Source organism: Lepisosteus platostomus, chromosome 17 (assembly GCF_059453375.1).
Source record: "Lepisosteus platostomus isolate fLepPlt1 chromosome 17, fLepPlt1.hap1, whole genome shotgun sequence".
Lineage (NCBI taxonomy): Eukaryota > Metazoa > Chordata > Actinopteri > Semionotiformes > Lepisosteidae > Lepisosteus > Lepisosteus platostomus.
The window spans coordinates 6,208,425-6,229,661 of NC_142627.1; the positions used below are offsets into that span (position 1 = coordinate 6,208,425).

The 21,237-nt window shown below is 40.7% G+C and overlaps 1 protein-coding gene across 1 annotated transcript; it reads left to right on the forward strand.

The window, feature by feature from the left end:
- The first annotated feature begins 36 nt into the window (after positions 1-36).
- oprm1 (opioid receptor, mu 1) lies at positions 37-19,921 on the forward strand. Its single transcript, XM_088609794.1, has 3 exons — positions 37-290; positions 13,503-13,858; positions 15,832-19,921. The coding sequence occupies exons 1-3, from the start codon at positions 37-39 to the stop codon at positions 16,362-16,364; spliced, it is 1,143 nt and encodes a 380-aa protein (XP_088465920.1). The 3' UTR covers positions 16,365-19,921.
- Positions 19,922-21,237: the final 1,316 nt, after the last annotated feature.

Below are 21,237 nucleotides of genomic sequence, written 5' to 3' on the forward strand. Positions count from 1 at the left end.
ATTGATCGATTGGTTTCCTCATCGATCGGTGCCATCATGGAGAGTGCGGGCAACGGCACGGCAGCAGGGAATCACCTTGCCTCCCCGCTGCTACAGAACGGCACGTATTTCTGCAGGAACCTCAGCGACCTGTTACTGCTGGAAGGCAACCTGTCAAAGTGTGACAGGGCGGACGCTCTGAACAAGGGCTCGACTCCCATGGTCATCGCGATAATCATCACAGCGCTCTATTCCATAGTGTGCGTCGTAGGACTGGTGGGCAACGTGCTGGTCATGTATGTCATCATCAGGTAAGGCGCTCGGAAGGTCTCTGAACCTGCGATCATGTTAGCAGCTGCGGTCAAGGTAACACTGGATTGCTATGTCAACTAACCGTGAACCGTCCTTAACTCCGAGGGTTTCCATTCCTTACAAAATTACGGCTTTTTAATCCTGGAAGATAACGCACATTAGAATAAACCAAACTCATATTCGTTCTGGTTAGTGGTCATTAAAGCAAAGAAAAAATCTGCACTCGTATAGTTTATAACTTAGTTGAGTTTGATTGATATTGCAGTGCATGCGTTTATCTTAGCCTTAGTCAAAGGGACATTGAAGCACAACTTTTCGGGCTTTCTGTTCACGAACCATTAATGCAGCGCCGGACCGGATAGACAGATGTGTACAGTAGCTGTCAAAGAAAAGGCGGCGTGCGCAATATTTACAAGAGTTAAAAGTCTCCCGTTCTCCTTTGCTCATGATTAAAGCATTCCAGTCCAAGAGGAGGAGTGGAAGTAGACACCGAAACGAAAGCGTTTATCTGGTCCTGCTTAAGTGCCTGAAGTTCCTGTGGGCAATTACTGGAGACACCGAGCTCGTAATAACAGTGGCCGGTATCTATGCACCTGTCTACAGCTTATGCTGATTGTGAAGGGCAGCCAGGCAGATATGAAAGATGCTTTGTAAATGCGTGTTCTGACATTATCTTGATTTGATTCTTGGGATGACTTCTCTCTGAATAAGAAATCAACTTTCTCCTGCACAAACAATAGTATGCATAGAAGAGCGTCGTGTGTTTAAGACATCAACCACTCGGGACAGCTGTATACTGTACAGTACCCCGCGTATAAACAGCCTTGGCTATTATTTCTGGAAGCAATAATAAGATCTCGTCTCGCCAGGTCGTACGCGCTACCCCCACCACCCGCATTCCTCTCCAGACTCCGGGTGCATGCAGAGTTATGCAACAGCCGTTCTTGTTGGAGACAGTTTATTAAAGTAGGTCTTGTCATTAAAACACAATCAGCCAAGTGCACTGACTGCTCCGGGAAAGTCGCAATGTAGATTTCGTCGCCAGCAATCGTAATCTTTTCAAGTTTCCAATTGCTTTAGACAAAGAATCGCGAATGATGTGATGCTATCCTTTATTTAACGGGTGAAGTTAAATACCGAGAGCCAATTCTCATTTACACAGACGATACAGCAGGTGAGATGCGGTTCCTTTACCGAGGGTACAACTGGGGCGTCCTTTCCTGAATTTGAACGCAAAACCACTATTCTATAATGAGGACAAGCTGTAGACAAACAAGACTGGGGGACTTGGGGAGAGGAGAGATGTAAGCCCGTCAGGAACAGGGCACCTGTCTGCAGTGACACAGTCATTGCTACTGCCACTAGGCAAATGACATTTGTCTCACTGTTTTTTACCCAGCATGTTCTCACTTTTTCCCCCACTTAAGCCAGATTCAGTCAACAAAAGCCTCAAATTCAGTGTCTGAGGCTTTTATTTCTGTCCAACACCAGCCTTCCCAGGCTTGTTTTACTGGGTTAGCTGCATGATGCAACTTCACAAACACACTATATTACAAGTTGATCCTTGTATTTATTCACTACTATAACCTTCTGCTGCTTTTTAAAAAAAGAAATACACCTGTTTTCAGGAAGAAAGGAATACACTAATAAATGTTTCTTTTTATCCCCTGAAATGTTGTCCTGGATTTTGTTGGCGATGTTTGTTTTTGTTGAGTTGGACTCGGCCACAAAACAGATTTTCCCCAGGGGACAATAGAGCTTGCATTGAATACAGCCGGTCACTGGGACATTAGTGACATGGTGACATGGTGACACAGTGATATAGTGACATAGGAAATACAAAAGCCCTCCAGGTCGTTTTCATTTAGTACAGCTGAGTGCTTTTCCCCCAGAAAATATTGTTACCAGAACAGGTATAGCAAAGATTTCTTCAGCCTTATAGAAATGCACAGATCTACAAACCAGCATTTTGCTTTTTGTAAAGGATGGAACTTCAGCTTCACCCAGGACTATGTTAAGCTTCAGAATAATCATTGTTCAATTATTCTGTGCCTGATAGTGTTTACTTTGTTTTTTCATCCTTTTCGACAGTCATCACCAAGACTAAATAACAATAATAATTATTCCTTACACATATACAGTATAGCACTTTTCTGGACACTCCACTCAAAGTGCTTTACAGGTAATGGGGACTCTCCTCCACCACCAGTGTGCAGCCCAACCTGGATGATGCACCAGTACACTCTCCACACACCAGTTCTTAGTGGGGAGGAGAACAGAGTAATGAAGCCAGTTCATACAGTAGATGGGATTATTAGGAGGCCATTATAAGTAAGTCCCAATGGGAAATTTGGCAAAGGATGCTGGGGTTACACCCCTACTCTTTATGAGAAACACCCTGGGATTTTGTAATGACCACTGACAGTCAGGACCTCACTTTATTGACTCATCAGAAGGACAGTATATTGTCCCCATCACTATGCTGGGGCATTCGGACACACACAGACCACAGGGTGAGTGCCCCCTGCTGGCCCCACTAACACCTCTTCCAGCAGCAACCTTAGTTTTTCCCAGGAGGTCTCCCATCCAGGTACTGACCAGGCTCACACCTGCTGAGCTTCAGTGGGCTGCCAGTTGTGAGTTGCAGGGTGATATGGCAGATGGCAAGTATTTCTTGGTCTTTTAAAAAATAGGTTTTTCCCAGTGCACTATTTTCAAATGATCTATAAGCCATATAATCATGTTTTAAAAGAAGAACATGAAGTTAGAGGTTTCACAAAATCCCTAATGTTTTAGCCACGGATTTTACATGTTGACTGAAGTACTGTGAAATCCCTGATTATATTTACTCTGTAACCTCTGTCAATTAAGGAAATAATGTGGTGAGACAAGGATTTTATTTTGCTACCTTGCAGCCTGACTTCATCAGATCTTGGGAACTTGGCAATACTGGGCCTGGTGGGGACTTGGGTGGGAGACCAGTCCTGGTGGAGGTAGTGGCCCAGTAGGTGGCGCTCTTCCTTCTGGGCCAGCATTTCCAACCCAATGTCCCAGCATGGAGACAGGGGACACACCGCTGTCGGGGTACTGTCCTTCAGAAGAGACTTTAATCCAGGGGTCCCAGGGTTCTTGTCCAGGGAAAGATCCATGCAGTTGCGTTAACCCCAGCGTCCTGGCTACAGTCCTGTCAGGGCGTGTACAATCTGGCGTTCCTTAAATTCCACCTCAGCTCTGCTGGTGAAGTGATTTCTCACTCCGGCGCCAGGCCTGCTGTGCAGGGGGGCCACAGTGTGTCGGCCAGGTGGGGGAAGTGAGCACCACCAGGCAGTATGTAAACCACTTAGAGTGCTTCAGAATAAAAAGCATGATTTAAAGGTGATGTAAGGAATTATTATTATTGTAACTGTTACCAAGCATTTTTCTTTTAGTAGTAGGACCTGTAATTTACATTTAGGGGCCATGGTCAGGATCATTTATTAGTCTTGTATTAAAGACCAGTTTTTCAGTAATTTACAGTACTCCTCCAAGCAATAGAGAGCACCTTATTCTCCATAGTAAGTACAGTAATTAGCCATTATTAGCAGTTATCCACTACTTTTTTCATCTTTAATAATTTGGTCATCTCCTTGCTCAACAATTTTCTTCATGGAGAGGCACAATCTGGGAGGTTTTAGGGAGGTCACTCTCAAATAATTAATTAATATTACAATTAATTCGTTTCACTTACAATTAATTAACAGATAATTTCTTAACACTTGGAGGTTCTGTTTTAACTACTTTAGCATGTGCTTTGTACCACTGAGCAGTTTAGAAATTTGTTTTTAATTAAATTTGCCAACAACTCTAAAATACCACAGCTGGCCATTCTTGACTTAACTTAATTACTTTAATTACTAAATCGGACAACCCTTACAGCACACGTGTTCCAAGCCTTTCCAAGGCATGAACAGCCTGCAAGACCTGCTGGGTTTGTTTTGGCTGTGCAGGACCAGGGCTGGCCACCTCTCTACTGTGTTTAAGGCGATCACTAGATTACAGAGGAACAAGTGGGGTATATTCAAACATTATGTTTCTGTAAAAAAAAAAGAGTTTTTATCATTAGTATTTCAGAGTATACGGAAGTTGAATTTTTACCTTCGTTATGTCATCAAGTGTATTTCAATTAGCCATGAGGTCTGTGAAGACTTAAACCCTTCCAGTTTAAAAAAGGACCACCAACCTGAGACAGCTTTCGTACTTGTGCAAGACGTACAGTATAACTCCCCACCAAAAAAGCAAAAATATTGCCAGAGGGGGAAAAGAGAGCGATCCTGTATTGCCTTCAACACCATTTCACAATACAAGGCTGGCACATCCTCTGCATTTCAGAAAACCATTAGAAGGCTTCTAAGTGGGACTCACATTGTCAGATGTGAATCTAGTGACTTCACTCAACTCGGACAATTTTAAACGTTTAGCACATTCAGCTCTTGATGTATAAGGCCAAGTGAATATGTCAAACACCGGTATTCGAAACAATAGAAACAAAGCAATTCAGAAGAAGCAATGTTAAGTCTAAGCTGAGACATGTTCAGGTATTGGTAGGTGCTATTACCATCACAGATGAAGACCTTAAGTTCATAAGCAAGGAGCTTATGAGAGAGTGCCACTCAGCCCATCTAATCTATTTGGTGGTTAGTGATTACTTGATTTAAGGATCCTATTCAGACATTGCTTGAAAGAGTCTAAGATATCCACTTCAACAAAATGGATGGGCAGCTTGTTCCAGACCCCACACACTTAAGTTAAAGAAGTGCTTCCTGTTCTCCTGTTAAGTGCTTCCTGTTAAAATGCACTTCCCTGAGGCTTCCATGCGTGACCTCGGGTTCATTCTGAAGATATCTACTGGGTTCTCAGGGCTTTTGAGGATTTTGAATTCTTGTATCAGGTCTTCACGTAATCTTCTCTGTTCAAGACTTAAAATCTTCAGTTCCTACACTGTGGGACATTCCTTAAAGGCCCAGAATGCTTCTGGTTGCCCTTGTTTCTGGACTGATTCCAGGCAGCACTATTTGCTCTGTAACATGGTGATCAAAATTGCACACAAAATTCTAAAAGAGGTTGACTGGTCGATCCATCACTCCATTTTCTGACTGCTTCATTCAATAGAGGGTTGTGGGGGAACTGGAACCTGTCCCAGCAAGCAGCAAGCACAAGACAGGGGCCTGACTAGTGCGTTATCCAATTTTAAACTAGCACGATTTAAGTACAAGACTGCCATATGCAGGCAGTTCAGTGATGTGGCAGTTACTACTGCTGTCTTACACCTCTAGGGTCAAGACTCCTGACTGAGACGTCTGTCTGTGTGGAGTCTGCGTGTTATCCCCAAGGGTTTCCTCCCAGCAACATGCTGACTAAGTGAACTAGTGTCTCTAAAATATGTGTGGGTGGGAGTATGTGTTGATTGTTTGGGAGCATTTCTTGAATTATTATTCCTATAAATTTACGTAACTTACATTTTGATAATATTGACCACAGTGCATCACATGAAACAATTTGGCTTAATTGCCCATTTGCACAACTACAGGACACCCTGCTACTTGTTCTGCTCTACTGATTATTTGCTGTGCTAAGTAACTCCCAGAGAAAGAGAGCTTTTAAAATGACTTCTCATAATAACATCATCTTTGCACCAATAAAGTAAATGAGACATTAGCAGGCAATTTCAACAAACCGTTTCCTTCTATTTTATTGACTTTTATTTCTGTTGTTCCGTTTTTAATGATGCAGTGATACGCAGAGAACATTTGGTGTACTAGAGAATGATTTACTAAGACCCTTTTCCCTTAGCTTTGCTTATCAATTCTTCCTGATTGGCTATGAAACCCATTGTACAAATAAAATAAAAAGCTTCATAAAATAGGAAGAATGGCTGTCAGGTTCTATATTATGTCGGCTGTATACAAGCTGAAAAAGAGGAATACTTTAGTGTCACATTTGGAAAAAAAATATCTTTTTTTCCTCTCTTTGAAGTATGCTCCAAAGAGATCACCATCATCAGACATACTGTAGCCTTAGTTGAGTCCCAACAAAACATTTTCTCACAGTTGATGTTTTTGATGACAGATTAGAAATATGCTGTGGTCATTAAGTTTCCTGTGAAGCACAACAGATAATTTCTAAAATACCCTTGAAGTATTTTAGAGTAGAAGAGCAGTAGATTAGAAGATGTCTAAAAGTAAGTGATGTACATTCATGTTTGGAAATTTGACTTACAGTACCCAAAGATGACTTACATTATTCACAATGCATTTACAGTAAGTCCACAACAGATCTTTTTAATTTAACTCACTTTGTTCAGAAGGAAAGGGGCTGAACAGTGAATGAAGGTTAGTGAAGGCTTAAAGAAAGGGGTCACCCCCCAGTGAACAACCATCAACCTGAAACCAACCATCTCTTGAGTATAAGGACCCAGCCCACTGTCTGAAGTCTGATCTTTACCGGTGGAGCTGTCTGGCACCCCACCGTGTGCGTCAGTAGCCAGGCTCTTACAGAGGGAACTAAGCTCTGACTTCCCCTGAGCCAACAGGAAGCCATCTCTCCGACATCTCAAAACACCTGACCTGCACAGCCCAGACAGCAAGCCAGCTGTGCTAAAAGGCCAGGCCTTTGAAGGATTTGGATATTCTTTGGTTTCCTGGTGAGTAGCATCTTGATGCAGCAGACTCACCTTCTGCTTTCCCCCCTAAGGATTCACTTAACGAAGCCCATCAGATGAGGAGCTTGCTTCATCATTAACCCGTCTCGTTGGGAATGGCCTATGGTGTGCGTGGGAGATAAAAAGCACAAGAACAATGCTGTGCTGGTCTATGCAATGTCCCAGAAGAGGGAAAGAAATTCAGGCTCTTATGAGATCACATTGTTCTCATGCTTTCAGGGCATAATTTCCTTCAGTTGTCCTTTGCAGCCTCATTATCATTTTTCCCATTACCATAATCTCCTTTTCAGTTTAAAGACCTTTCAATGTTAAGAAGCAGGGGAGGCATAGACAAAAGAGACAGCATATCAACAAAGAAAAAAAGAGAACCTAGAGATAAAAATAAAAAAAATAAAAACTATAAAACTGTCAGAAGTAATTAACATTTTCTTTTTGGCAATGTTGTGGCTGAACAATTGTTTTTTAGGTGCTTTTGCCAAGCTTGAAGCACAAAATTAGCATTGACTGGCATATTGTAATTTTCCTCTGAATGATGCATTGTCTTCTAACAATGTCTTGTAACGACAGAACCGTAGGGTCTCCACAAAACATACCCTCAAGGGTTCTTCAGAACAAATAAGAGAAACTCTCTGCAGTGTCACGCACACACACTGCCATATGCAGAGCTCTGAATTTGAAGGCTGTAACCTTGAAACATTACCTTTTATGACCATCACCATTTAAATGTTCAGGCTTTGTAGTTAAGACAACAGACAACACACTAATGTCTGTACCCTCCTGCTTTAATTCTTTGAGGATCTGTGTTAGTGCCCCCTTTCCTTAATGCAAGACTTTTGAAAAGATTCAGCTCAACACTATGCAGCGGTTTGCCTTCCTTTGTTACACTAGGCAGTGTGACTGGTTAAGCAGAAAAACACTGATGCAACACTGTACAAAGAAGGTAAAAAACATCCTTGCACATGCAAACAGCTCCATGTTCTGTCAGAAATCAGTACAATACAATACAGTACAATAATTGTCCTGTTCGCAGCCTTAGCTGATGTTCCCTAGTAACAATCAAGCATATACAGTACAGCAGGTTTCCATTACTGCCCGAATGAGAAGGCTAGCTTTTTTTGTCTCGGTACACACGGAGTGAGGGGGGTTGATCAGATTTGCGTTCAGATGGTGAGACTGTGGGCAGATAGAAACAAGGCAAAAAGATTGTCAAGTGGCTCCAACACTTTGTCCAGTTCTACAACAGGTATTAACCCAACATACAGTAATATTGCCCTTGTCCCAGCACTGACAAGACATGCATTTTGATATTGCTCCTAATGTTGGAAACCTAAATATGACCCACTGAATTTCAAGGTACTGTATGTTCTTTATATTACAAGGTGTATAATATACACTATTGGTATTATTTGAAGATTCACAGATGTTGTTTTCTTTTATTTTCTCTTATTTGCTGTTGTTAAGTATATTGTGCTTTTCATCCCGAAGGATTCAAGACATCTCTCTGGAAATGCAGACTGCATCCATCAGTAGTAGCAGTAAAACTGACTACGTAAATGCTGATTGAACAGCCTGAAAGACCATTACCTTTTGAAGGCAGATCTTCTGGAAAACATAGTTTTGGTCAGCAGTCTCCCTTAATCAATGTCAGTGTAGTGTTCACATGCCCTGAGGGTTGTTGTTTTTTTGTCCCTCTCAGTACAAACACTCAACAGGTGTTTGTTTTTGTGTTTTTCAGAGAGCTGTCGTGATCAGAGATCTTGCCCTTGGGTTTAGCAGTTCTGCTTTGTACGCTTTGCTTTTGTCTGATGGAATTATTCAGCCAAGAAGCTACTTGAACGGAAACACAAACTGCCAGTCTTACATCTCCCTAAGTGGCAGATTATTCTGGATTTTACTAAAGCACTTCAGAACACAGATTGAAACTCCTAAAAATCTATCTTAAATAAATGCACAATGTGAAGCACATTACTGACTTAACCCCATTTCAGTCAGTATCCTTCTTTAGGGCAACAGTAGACTTCAGTTCTAATTGTAGCATCAGGTTAAACTGGCCCTGCAGTCACAGAAAGAAAGTCCTGTGATAGTTTATCATTATTGTTGGAAAAAATCGGAACTGATTTTCTACACCTTAAATTGTACTGTTAATGAATAATTTAATTAGCTGTAACGGCAGATAGAGGAATTACTACACCTACACACTGAAGCAAAACAGTACTTTTACTAGACAGGACATTCACTTTAATTGAAATGATTTGTTACACGGTCAACTTGTTAATCTCACATTTTCTCAGGTAGACAGCATTCTGTGACAGCAGCATTAGCTTAGCGAATAAATAGTTAACACAACAATGAGTAAAGGTTTGGGGTTTTGCTCAACTTTGAGTTAAAATAGAGCAGACATTTAATATCCTTATACAGTAGGTCCTTAAAAAACAATGCCTGCCTTAAGTGATTAAGTTAACAGGTAATTAATGCTGACATCAGAATTAGTTCAGACATCTTGTCGTAACATCAGTGCTCCTTACAAAACTTTGTTTTCAACAGCGGACAGAGCAATATATTTGTTAATTAACTTTTGAAGTTATTATAATAATTTTGGATTGGATTAGAAGTGAAGGTAGTGTTTCTTGATGAACACTCAATATGTTATACTCAAAATAGTAAGGGAAATGTACTGATGTAATGGCATAGACTTAGATTCTTCTTGACCAGGTTTCTGTTTTTATTAGACTCTATCCATTTTAGCACCTACAGATTTAGGGTTTCAATAATTCATGCTATCTTGGAAAATGAGCCAAATGCATCTCATTAAAGGCTCATTAATATGATCATTAGAAAAGTGATGAAATTCTTCCAAGGAATAAAAAGAACTAGGGCAGGTTTCCAATAATCTCTTTTCTGTTTCAGTTTTATGTGCTAGATTAGTCTTTGAGTTTCTAGATTTACTGCATTATAGAAAAAAAACTCAGAGATAAAACAGACAATATGTCCAGTTCGACGACTTTAACTGTATTACTGTAGCTCTCTCATTGGTGAGTTAGCACTACTTAGGCACTCAATACCTGTACTACTGTATGACTCACATTTGACATTTGCTTTAAGTGGGCATGGTTGAATAAAGGGTTCAATTCACTTGGCAAATATATTTTGCATAGAAATCTTACAAAAAGAGGAACACGATTTGCAAGTACAGTATTTATTAATGTAGTGCTATTGATGTGTAGTTTTTGTACAGCTCCCACAACCTAGAGTATAGGATTCCACTAGCTCAACAAACCATATTTAAGAGAAAGGGGTTGGTATTATTTCCACTCACCTTTATGAATATCAGCCTGTTTTGACATTGCTTCTGTACCGTGCTTATTATCATTATCTCTTCCAATATATTCTCGATTATCTAGTGAAGAGCTTCGTGATGTCTTGAGGGAAGGTGGTAATTAAGTAAAAAATCAAGAGTAATCTTTAAGAGTTCTTCATGCTCGATTAGGAATGGTGTTCTCGGATGAGATGATCAAAAGCCATTTCTAGCTCCAGAAGGTAATTTTGCTGCTTGTGTTCAGGGTGCTTTGATTATATATTAAAAATATCCATATAAAAAGCCAGTTTAATATGGAAAGATGAGTGCCTGCTCAACTAGAGTCACTTTATTAAACAGTCTTATTTTTGGTATTTCAAGTGCAAATAACTTGTGGAAAGAACACTCATTTCCCTCTTTCTGTACGGTAATAGACTAATTCTGCTTTTAAACATACCCCTACCTTGGGCGTTCGATCAGTTAATGGAATTCCACATTGAAATTCATAGGTTTCATGTCAATGGAATTGCCGGTCTCAATTCCTGAAGGAATCAAGATTTACAGCTATTGTATGTGGGGCTTCTATCTTTCAGTCTTGCTGCATTCAGCTCTTGGATGCCAGTGAAAATATAGGACTATTTTCTCTGTTTTCTTTCGGCTATACAGTGACGGTTTTTGGTTGGGTGGCATGGTGGCGCAGTGGTGAGCACTGCTGCCCTGTAGTGCCGGGGCCCTGGGTTCAGTTCTAGACGTGGGGTACTGTCTGTGTGGAGTTTGTATGTTCTCCCCATGTTTGTGTGGGGTTCCTCCGGGTGCTCCAGTCTTCTTCCACAGAGAGAACTGGCCCTGGCGTCAGTGTGTCTGTGTGTTTTCCCTGCCCTTCCCTGCCCTGCCCTGCCCTGGCATCCCGACCGGCCAGGATCTATCCAGCCTTGCGAACAGTGATTCTGGGAACTGGCCCCAACTCCACCATGGCCCTGTACTGGACTGAGAGGGACGTGATGTGAATTTCAGGCTGTCTCCTGCAGATGGATGGTTTTTCTGGAAGGGCTACCGTAACAGACCTCAGGCCTTGGCAAGTCTTGTCAAAATTAGCCCTTATAATCTGATATTTTTGCACAATATTTGGCATGAAGCAAGTGTTTACAACTACAATGTCCACTAGAGTATTAATTACTCAAGTTAATTAAAGCCATGTGCTTCTTTCATCATTTCTTTACATCGAGTTTTTCTGTGCAATCAGGAATAGTGATTTTCAGGAGAATTAAACTATTTCAAAAATAAGTTTGTGTTTTACAGATGTTTAAATCATTTCTTGGTAGACAATGTCTGAAACAGTTGATGTAAGAACAAAAGAATGTAGGAAAGGCCGCTAGACCCATATAGGGCATTGCGTAAGGCTTGAATGAGGAACTGATGTAAATTAAGATTATTTTCTTCTGTTCAACAAGATAGACTGCAAACTGCTTTCAACCCACGTATATAATTCAGGCCAGGAGAAATTTGCTTTGATCGTCTCAATGATCCTAATTTTTCCAATTCCTATTTTTGTACTCATACAAAGGTCAGATTACAGTTGAATATAAACTCTTTGCTATTACACTGACAGGAAAAATGAACAACAAACCCATTATGGTAGTGTATAATGCACAATTGCTCCAGCAAATGATGATGAACAAAAATGCATAATGTTCACAAAGAGCAATGGAAGTTGAGGTTCTTCTCTGATAAATATCAACAGGAAGAAATTTAAATTAAAAAAATAATTTTATTGTAGTCTTATGCATCCTTAATAGTTTTGGCTATACAGAGTTTGATACCTCTGACACATATACAGAAATCCTGACTCATAAACATATTACTGTATAATTAATAATAATCCCTTTTATTTCTATGCACTTTAAAAACTCAAAGGTAAACATAGATCTTGTGAATGTAGACTATTTTTTAATATAGCAATTATTTTAGGGCAATCAGTTTCCCCCCTATAGTATCTTTAAGCATTATAAGCAAAGAAATTTCCCATACAAATAGTTTTATTTAAGAAATGTAAAAATACTGTTTATTAAAAAGGAGAAAAGGTGTTCATCTTATAGTTTCACATTGTTGTGATTTCAAGAGCAGCAGGATTTCTAATGCAGTTGTGAAGAGGTGGGCTGATTGCTGAGAGGTGATTCAAGAAATATGGGCATGGTCATACTGGCCCATTACAATTGTAGATCCATGATTTGTTTTGGTTGTTCAGCTTGATTGAGAGCAACATGCATCAGCCTTTGCGATACTTACCAATACTTTTCCAATCCTTAATTTGCTGCTTCATCCTAGTGGATTACAATCTTAATGTTGCTAATGATACAGTCATTGGAATGTTTGTTGTATATTGAAAGCATCATAAAACACACAGCAGAGGAAAACAACAGAAATTCCTGCCAGCTCTCTCCCTGTGGAGAGATCACAAGCTGCCTTCCAATTTGCTCATAATTTTCTCTGTAGTGTGCTGCAGTGCTTTCCATAGATCGTATACAATGACAGGGCCAGCGTTTGAAGTAAAGGCCATGAAATATGATTCTTTTTTTCACCCTATTTAAAGGAGGCAGTGTTATGATGCCTTTAACCTGCCATTGCTGTGGTGACATAAAGATATTATGGCTGTCATTAAAGGCAGGACTCCTACGTGCAATTAATCATCCTCCCCTAATTATCCTTTCATGCAATCTCTCTTTAATGTGAGAAAATGTATAACTTTAATGTGGTTATAATCTTGATATGTCTATCATTTAATTGCTGTATGCATTGAAATACTTTGTGAGTAAAGATTTTAAAACCTGCCAAGGTTATACAGTATTTTATGAGTTTAATTATTTTCGATTTTTCCTTTGCTAATGATGACATCACATAGGGCTTCACTCTATTCACACAAGATTAATATAAAATTCCCTATTTGTCTTGGTTTGGTCGGTCAGTGTTGCTTAAACATGTGGTCTAGGCATTACTCTACTGCCACGATGACCTGTATACAGATGTCATGTGTTTCCTTTACAAAGGGCCCTTAAAACTATTTTCTTTTGATGAAAGTAAACACTTTTCCAGTGTCCAAAACTATATTCTTCTTTACCCTTTTCTGCATAAGGAGGTCGTGTCTCTGACCACCTGCTGTAGAGTTTGTAGAAATGACAACTGCAGTAGTAAGAGTTCTTGTGGCTTTTTTTTCTGTTCCAGATATACGAAAATGAAAACCGCGACCAACATTTATATTTTCAACTTGGCCTTGGCAGATGCTCTGGCTACAAGTACTCTGCCCTTCCAGAGCGTGAACTACCTGATGGGCACCTGGCCTTTCGGCGACGTGCTCTGCAAGGTTGTGATGTCCATCGACTATTACAACATGTTCACCAGCATCTTCACTCTCACCACCATGAGCGTCGACCGCTACATCGCCGTATGTCACCCCATCAAGGCCCTGGACTTCCGGACCCCAAGGAATGCCAAGATCATCAACGTCTGCAACTGGATTTTGTCTTCCGCCATCGCCCTGCCCGTGATGATAATGGCAACCACAACCATGGAATACAGTGGCAAGTATCTCGTTAGCTTCACAGCCTTCTCCCTTCCACGCCCTCATCTAACGTGCCTCTATGGATTGTCTTTCCCCAAAACGAGCAAATAACAGTCTTGATCCATCGGGCAAGTAATGCTCAGATCTGACCACAGGGTCGTGTCGTTGGTGTAGTGCAAGAAGTTCTGAAGTGATTGTAACATGACCAGTTAGTGAAAAAAGGAAAGAGAGGAAATGAACCTCAAGGGCTCATTAACCACACGCATTCTGCAGGCAAACAAGATCTAGATTATTTTCTGAGTGAGGGCTTTATTTAGATAGAGATCTGTATCAAAATAGACTTTCTACAGTGAGAATTTAGAAGCTGAGTTATTTATCTAGTTGAAGTCATTTCAATAGTTTTAATACAGTATGTATTTAATTTATAATTGCTTGATTTAATGAATCATTCACATTTTTTTCCTTCTTGCCATCTTTATTATTTGTATTGTGTTTATGATACCAGAAAAGGTGCATCCTCACAAGTGGTCAGTGGTGTTTCGGGATTATCGCTGAGCTTTTCTGATCACTGCTTTTAAATCTATTACTATGCATCCCTATGTATATTACATTACTACATTCTGTTCGTAAACCAGTACAATCACAAGCTCAAACCATTGGCATGAGGGAATGTCTTTGTTACCAGGCCAGGATGGAAAAACCCTGCAGCTGACAGACCTTTAAAAGGATCAAGATGCATGTTTGAAAAAAAGCTCACTTAAGCTTCATGTCCATAGATCAGAGAGAAGGAGCCCATATGAAGCAGCACTGCTTTTGGCAAGCTGACTCTCGTGACCTATCTTGAACCTTGTTGAACAGGCTTTTGTTTATTCAGTTCTTTGTTTTGTTAAGTTCGGTTTGTTAATTGGTTTGTGATTATGCTACTGTCTGATGCTGTATTACAGCTTCACCACACTCGGCAGAATATGGCCTGTCATTCAGACCTCTGAGCATGTCTGCAGAGGGTAAAGCTGAAAAGTGTGAGAATCCTTCATGCCAGCCAAGCACAGCAATAGGGACAACAGGATCTGGCTCAAACATCAAGGAAAATCACTTTAAGATGATTTTAAGCCTTTGATCATTTTAGGACTGCTTATATTGCACCGTGTGCAATAGCACACATTTGAATAGAACAACAAGGTACTTCCTCAGTACACAAAGCCAGGGCTTTTTGACTCATTCTGGAGTCATACTGGTAGCCAGCTTCTAGCACTCAAGTTTCCTGAACATGCAATTTTAAGTCTCATTCTTTAAAACGGTCACAAACAAAAGTGAGATATTAGTATCCCTGTGAATTGCATTGCATTCAAAATAATCCTTTATTCATTATAATAATAATAATAATAATTGCTTACACTTTACATATAGCGCTTTTCTTGACACTCCACTCAAAGCGCTTTACAGGTAATGGGGACTCTCCTCCACCACCACCAGTGTGCAGCCCCACCTGGGTGATGCGACGGCAGCCATAGTGCACCAGAACGCTCACCACACATCAGCTCTCAGTGGGGAGGAGAGCAGAGTGATGAAGCCATTTCATAGATGGGGATTATTAGGAGGCCATGAATGGTAAGGGCCAATTGGAAATTTGGCCAGGACGCTGGAGTTACACCCCTACTCTTTTCGAGAAATGCCCTGAGATTTTTAATGACCACAGAGAGTCAGGACCTCAGTTTTACGTCTCATCCTAAGGACTGCGCCTGTTTACAGTATAGTGTCCCCATCACTATACTGGGGCATTAGGACCCACATGGACCACAGGGTGAGCGCCCCCTGCTGGCCCCACTAACACCTCTTCCAGCTGCAACCTTAGTTTTTCCCAGGAGGTCTCCCATCCAGGTACTGACCAGGCTCACACCTGCTGAGCTTCAGTTGGCTGCCAGTTGTAAGTTGCAGAGTGATATTGTGCTTTTTTACTGCTCCTTTGTTTCTTTAAAACACATCTGATTTTAGCTCCAGGATTCACAGACTGCACTCTGAAATTCCCTCACCCCTCCTGGTACTGGGAGAACCTGCTGAAGATCTGTGTGTTTATCTTCGCCTTCATCATGCCGGTGCTCATCATCACGGTGTGCTACGGGCTGATGATCCTGAGGCTGAAGAGCGTCCGGATGCTGTCCGGCTCCAAAGAGAAGGACCGTAATCTCCGCCGGATCACCCGCATGGTCCTGGTGGTGGTGGCCGTGTTCATCGTCTGCTGGACGCCCATCCACATCTTCGTCATCATCAAGGCCTTGGTCACCGTTCCCAACTCCCTGCTGCAGTCTGTCACCTGGCACTTCTGCATCGCCCTCGGCTACACCAACAGCTGCCTCAACCCCGTCCTCTACGCCTTCCTGGACGAAAATTTCAAGCGATGCTTCCGAGAGTTCTGCATCCCAGCCGCCTCGGCTCTGGAGCTGCACCAGTCCAGCCACACCCGGCACGCCAACCGCGAGCACAACTCCAGCGGCCACACGGCAGAGCGCTCCAACCACCAGGTATGACTAGCCGTGGAGATGTCATCGCTGGACTATCGCTCGCAGCCCGCTGATGACATGAATTCGGAGATCACACAGGTTACCACAGGGCTTTAGCTAGTCCCAGCCTCGAGCGCACTGCCAGCTGTTGGAATGGCTGATGGCTGCAGCTTAGAGCCTCTCTTGATGCTTTCCCCCTGACTTACTGGGTGTCAAGGGTGTGGCTTTTGAATGTGCTTCATGCCAGCCCTGTGAGACTTTCAGCCAGGTCAGGCAGAGCTGTTTCACTGAACAGCGTGAACAGTCAAGCATTTCAAGGGAAAAACAAGCCAAACCACAGTTGCGTCAACCTGTCAAGCAGTTGTTTAACATACATTGGCTGTATGTACCCAGTCATACTCTTCTGGCGTGTGATAAACTGTGCCCTACCTTGTGGTCCCAGAACAGCAAAATGCTACAGCGTATTCAAGGACTGGGAATGTAAATGAATCTTTCTTCTTACTTCAGACTTTTTTCCGGAGCAGAACATTCTGGAATCCCTGAAAAGACCTTTAACAGAACCTTTAAGAATTGAACCAAAAAATGAATTTTAATGTAACTCCAAGCCAGCGTGTCTTTTGGAAAGGGCAGTGCAACTGTTCAGGGGATTGCATGTGCGCCAGTACATTCACTGAGAGTACCAGCTCTTAATTTATTGGTGACCAAACAGATCATCTCCTCTTGGTAAATGCAGAGATATGCTTTTATAAGCATTTATAAGCATTTTCAGTTGGATATTCTCTTAGTATCCATGTGACAATTTTTTTATATTGTATTGTCAAACAACCTGGCAGTACATTTGACATTTAACTTTGATAAACAGGTAACTATGAGCTGTTGATTGAAGTTATCAGTTGAGGAGATTCAGAGGTCTTTGGAAATTTATACAGATGTTTTTCCACTTACAGACTGCTGTGTATAATTCCTTTCCACTGAGGGCACATTGCTTTGGTCATTCAGACCTTTCAGCTAAAGATTGTTATTGAAGCTTTACATGTTATTTATTGAACATCTAAGCTTACGATGCTCTTGTTTAGATATTTTGTACAGAAAGGGTGGATTTTTACTTTTTTCTTGCTCTTTCTCACAGTTTGACTTCTTTGCAGCTCCTGATCAGAATATTGTATTTTTGTATTTGAAAGATATTCTGTATTAGTATGTACAGTATAACCTGTCCTTTCTGGGCATCCATTAAAGTTACTGTGTATTGTGATTTTGTACAGTGGGCTCTGATAGAGGAAAGGCTTGGACACTGCCACTGGCCGATGATTGATTGATTGAAATTCTCAGATGTTATACCATTCCACTGGAAAGCTGTGCTAATGCAGAAACAATATACAACGGAATCATATTGTTGACGTTGCCTTCTATTTTAGTGCAAGTTTCTCAAACACTTACAGTATATCTCACTTCTTGTTTTTGTTCTACACAGCCTTTAAATTCCTGATTAATTATTCAACAAGTTGTACTACTTTGGCACTTCTTGGCCCTATTATCTGTGCTATCAGCATACCAGATCAGCACAGCAAGTAAAGAATTGCCCCACAGCTCAGTGCTTAGTACTATAAGATACAATAATGGGGCTCTAGAGTGCGGAAAAGAGGCCAAATGATGACTGACACCAGGCAAGATGTGTTTTAAATGATTAGTGACTTCAATTTGTATTTACAAGAAACAATTGCTCATAAACAGAACCCGTGTCTTCAGACTCCTTTTTTTATTCACATTTTTCCAATGAAATAACGAACAATGTTTTCTTACACTGCACAACACATTTGATTTCTGAAGGTCGCAACACATCCAACCCATTCTCAAAGTTCAGCACAACTCTTTCTCAAAAGCTTGGGTGTGAAGAACGAGGACTTTGTGTCGTGTGGAAGGGTTTGAATGGTTTTCTTTATGCTTCAGAGTTTGCCTTTCGTGTTTTATTTTTACCGGATTGAAGAAAACAAACAGCACACATTTTCTGCTCAATTCAGGGTTGTATAAGCGTGACTTCAGGTTCCTACAAACTACAGGCTATAAGGATAAAGGGCGATAAAGGTCTCCATATAAGAGAAAAATTACTATACTTCTCTTTACTTTTTGAAGAAAAGAGAAGGGTTTGATTTAAACCTCTGTATCGGATTTTGCAGACAGTAATTTACCTTGTCAGATCCTGTCCTCCATTTGTGAAATAGCCTGAAAGTGACTTATTCAGATGGGTGCCTTCAGTCTCCATTGTAACTATTGTAACTATTGTCGTGTGTAAACTGAGCACCATGAAACTGACTGTTCTTTGTATTTTATGTTGTAAATTAAAAGTATACAGTTGATGTGTGGCTAATTAAGCACTGGTGAATGTACATGTACAAAACTTCTTACATTCAAGTTATTATGTTTTATTTTCAGAATTCTGAAATTTGCATGACATTGTGTTTGACATTTACATTTCTGAAAAGTATATTTACGTCATTAAATGTCTTAATGGATCCCATATTTTTTTATGTTTCAGGTTTTCTTGTGTCATATTTTATTTTTGTGAAATACAGAAATTACTATTAAAAACACTTGCAATATTTATTTCATAAACTGTAAACCAGCTATGTCATTATTTCTGCTTTGACAGGGGAACAGGGAACTACATCAATAATTCATACAGTGGAAGAGGGGCATTACCATAGTGTTTTCTACCTGAGTCTGCATGTTGGTGCAGCAGGGAGAGTTGTATTAAATGTAATAGTGGCATTTTTTATATTTGTAATAGTTGCAAGAATCTGTCCGGCTTTCAGCAGAATAATGGGAGTTTGACAGTTAAGTTGAAGTGAACATCATAAGAGAAAGGCTGAAAGGCTAGTGGGCTTTTTTTTGGTGTGATTTCTGTGTTTCGGAAACAAACATGTCGAAGAAGAAAAGGGAAAGCCGACAAAAGTTACGGTCTCCTCAGTTTTTTACACTTGCTCCTGGGCTTTCCAAATGTCACTTGGAAAAAATCGAACCTGACAGTTTTGTGATGACAAATTTGTTTACAATGTCCCTGTTTATCTTAGATGCACCTTGACTGTGTTTGCCAAGGGCAAGTGGGAATGATTTCCAAATTTGGAAGTAAAGGTGTCTCAGGCAAAGTCATTCTTGAGGAAGACCTGTGATGGGATTATGTGTTTAATGCTTCACATCTGGACAGTGCTCTGCTGGACACGTCAACCAATGAGGGATCTGCAATATTTATTGTAATAATATTTATTATATATGGTGTTTAGCGCTGTATGATGTGACAAGAATGGGTTCTCCTGCTGATCCCAGATTGCAAGTCCAGCACTTAATTTTGTCAGATAAACACTGGGTGTCAACTGGGTGCTGTTGCTGGCCAGGTCAAAATTCTGATTCAATCCAGACAATTCTTTTGTTTTTAGTTTTTTGGGGGGGCGGGGGGGAGTTGGGGTTAATAAGTCTGCTTCACCATACGTTGTAAGAGGAATTTACATTTTGTTAAAATGTTGAAGTAATCATGCTGAGCCTTTTTTTAAATGAGTGAATATTTCAATAAACAAACCTATGGAGTGTAATCGTTTTTATGGTTCTTTTAAAAAAAACATATTCTTTTTCATGTTCTATTTGACTGATATATCTTATCTATAAAGTGTCACTTTACTTCTTTCACCATGAAAAAAGACATTCATGAAGACCACAAACAGCTTCCATCCAAAGGATTATGAAAAAAAAAGGTTTTAGTTGGTGTTTAGTTTTGCGTAAATGCTGATATTAATCTGATATATCTCAGGGTTGTGATCACCATGATCGAAATTGGCCTTTTAGCTTGAGCTACTCCACAGCGCTGCTCCACAGAACCTTTTGGTACACATGTGCTCCAGAATACTTGTGAAGGTAACCCTCACTCCATTCAGTTTCTCAGCCATTGTGCAGATATGGTACTTGCTTGCAGCCCTTAGTTTGCAACCTCCACTTCTGCTCAGTCCTTGGTTCTTCAAATGATTTAGCCCTGACACAACAACTGTACCCCAACTAGCAGATACTTCCTGGACTGGTGATGATGTCATCAAAAGGAGACAGCTCTTGTTTATGAGCAGCTACAGTATATGCCCCTTCATCAAATACTCTTTATTATCGGAAATTATAAGCACTTTGTATCTTCTTATCTAATAATGTTGTGAACAGCAGTGTAAATAACCTTTTCTGTTTTTTCACAAAATATGATTGCGACATATTTGCATGTAACAGACACCCTGGAGTGTGAAACATATTTATCTGGGCTCTGACAGGCCCCATCTGAAGAATATTTTTCTCTCTGTGCTTCAGAAGGTTTTCTGTAAACCATTTTTCTGTAGACCATGCCACTTGTTGTGCAGCCTTGGGTCGGTACCACAGTAGCCAACATGCATTTAATGAGTTAATTAGAATTAGTCTGGGTCTGTAAATAAGATGAAGCTCTAATGGAAAGGAGTGGACATACCGTATAGTTGATTTCACGCAAAATATCCTGCATTCAGCAGCTGCAAACTTGGTTGAATAAACAAAGTCCAGCATCAGACTACCTGTAACTTTTATTCCCAATGGCACAGTGTCATTGTGAGCGTGCTCTGTTATATTGCACAGTGTCTCTGAGGTACTGATGTGTGAAGGGACTACAAGCAGGTCCTTGTGTCTGACTCAGTGGCCCGAAAGTTTTCTCATGCCGTCAGGCTGTGTTTCCTGTTAAAGAACAGCCAGCTCTTCACCCCCCAGTTTTGTGTAAAACAGTGTTTTCACTGTACGAGAGCATCTTCTTTAGTATTCAAAAATCTGATTTAACCCTAATAGAGGGGTTCCGTACACAGAGCCCAGGACTTTACACATTCTGATTGGCTGAGACTTTGGCAAATTT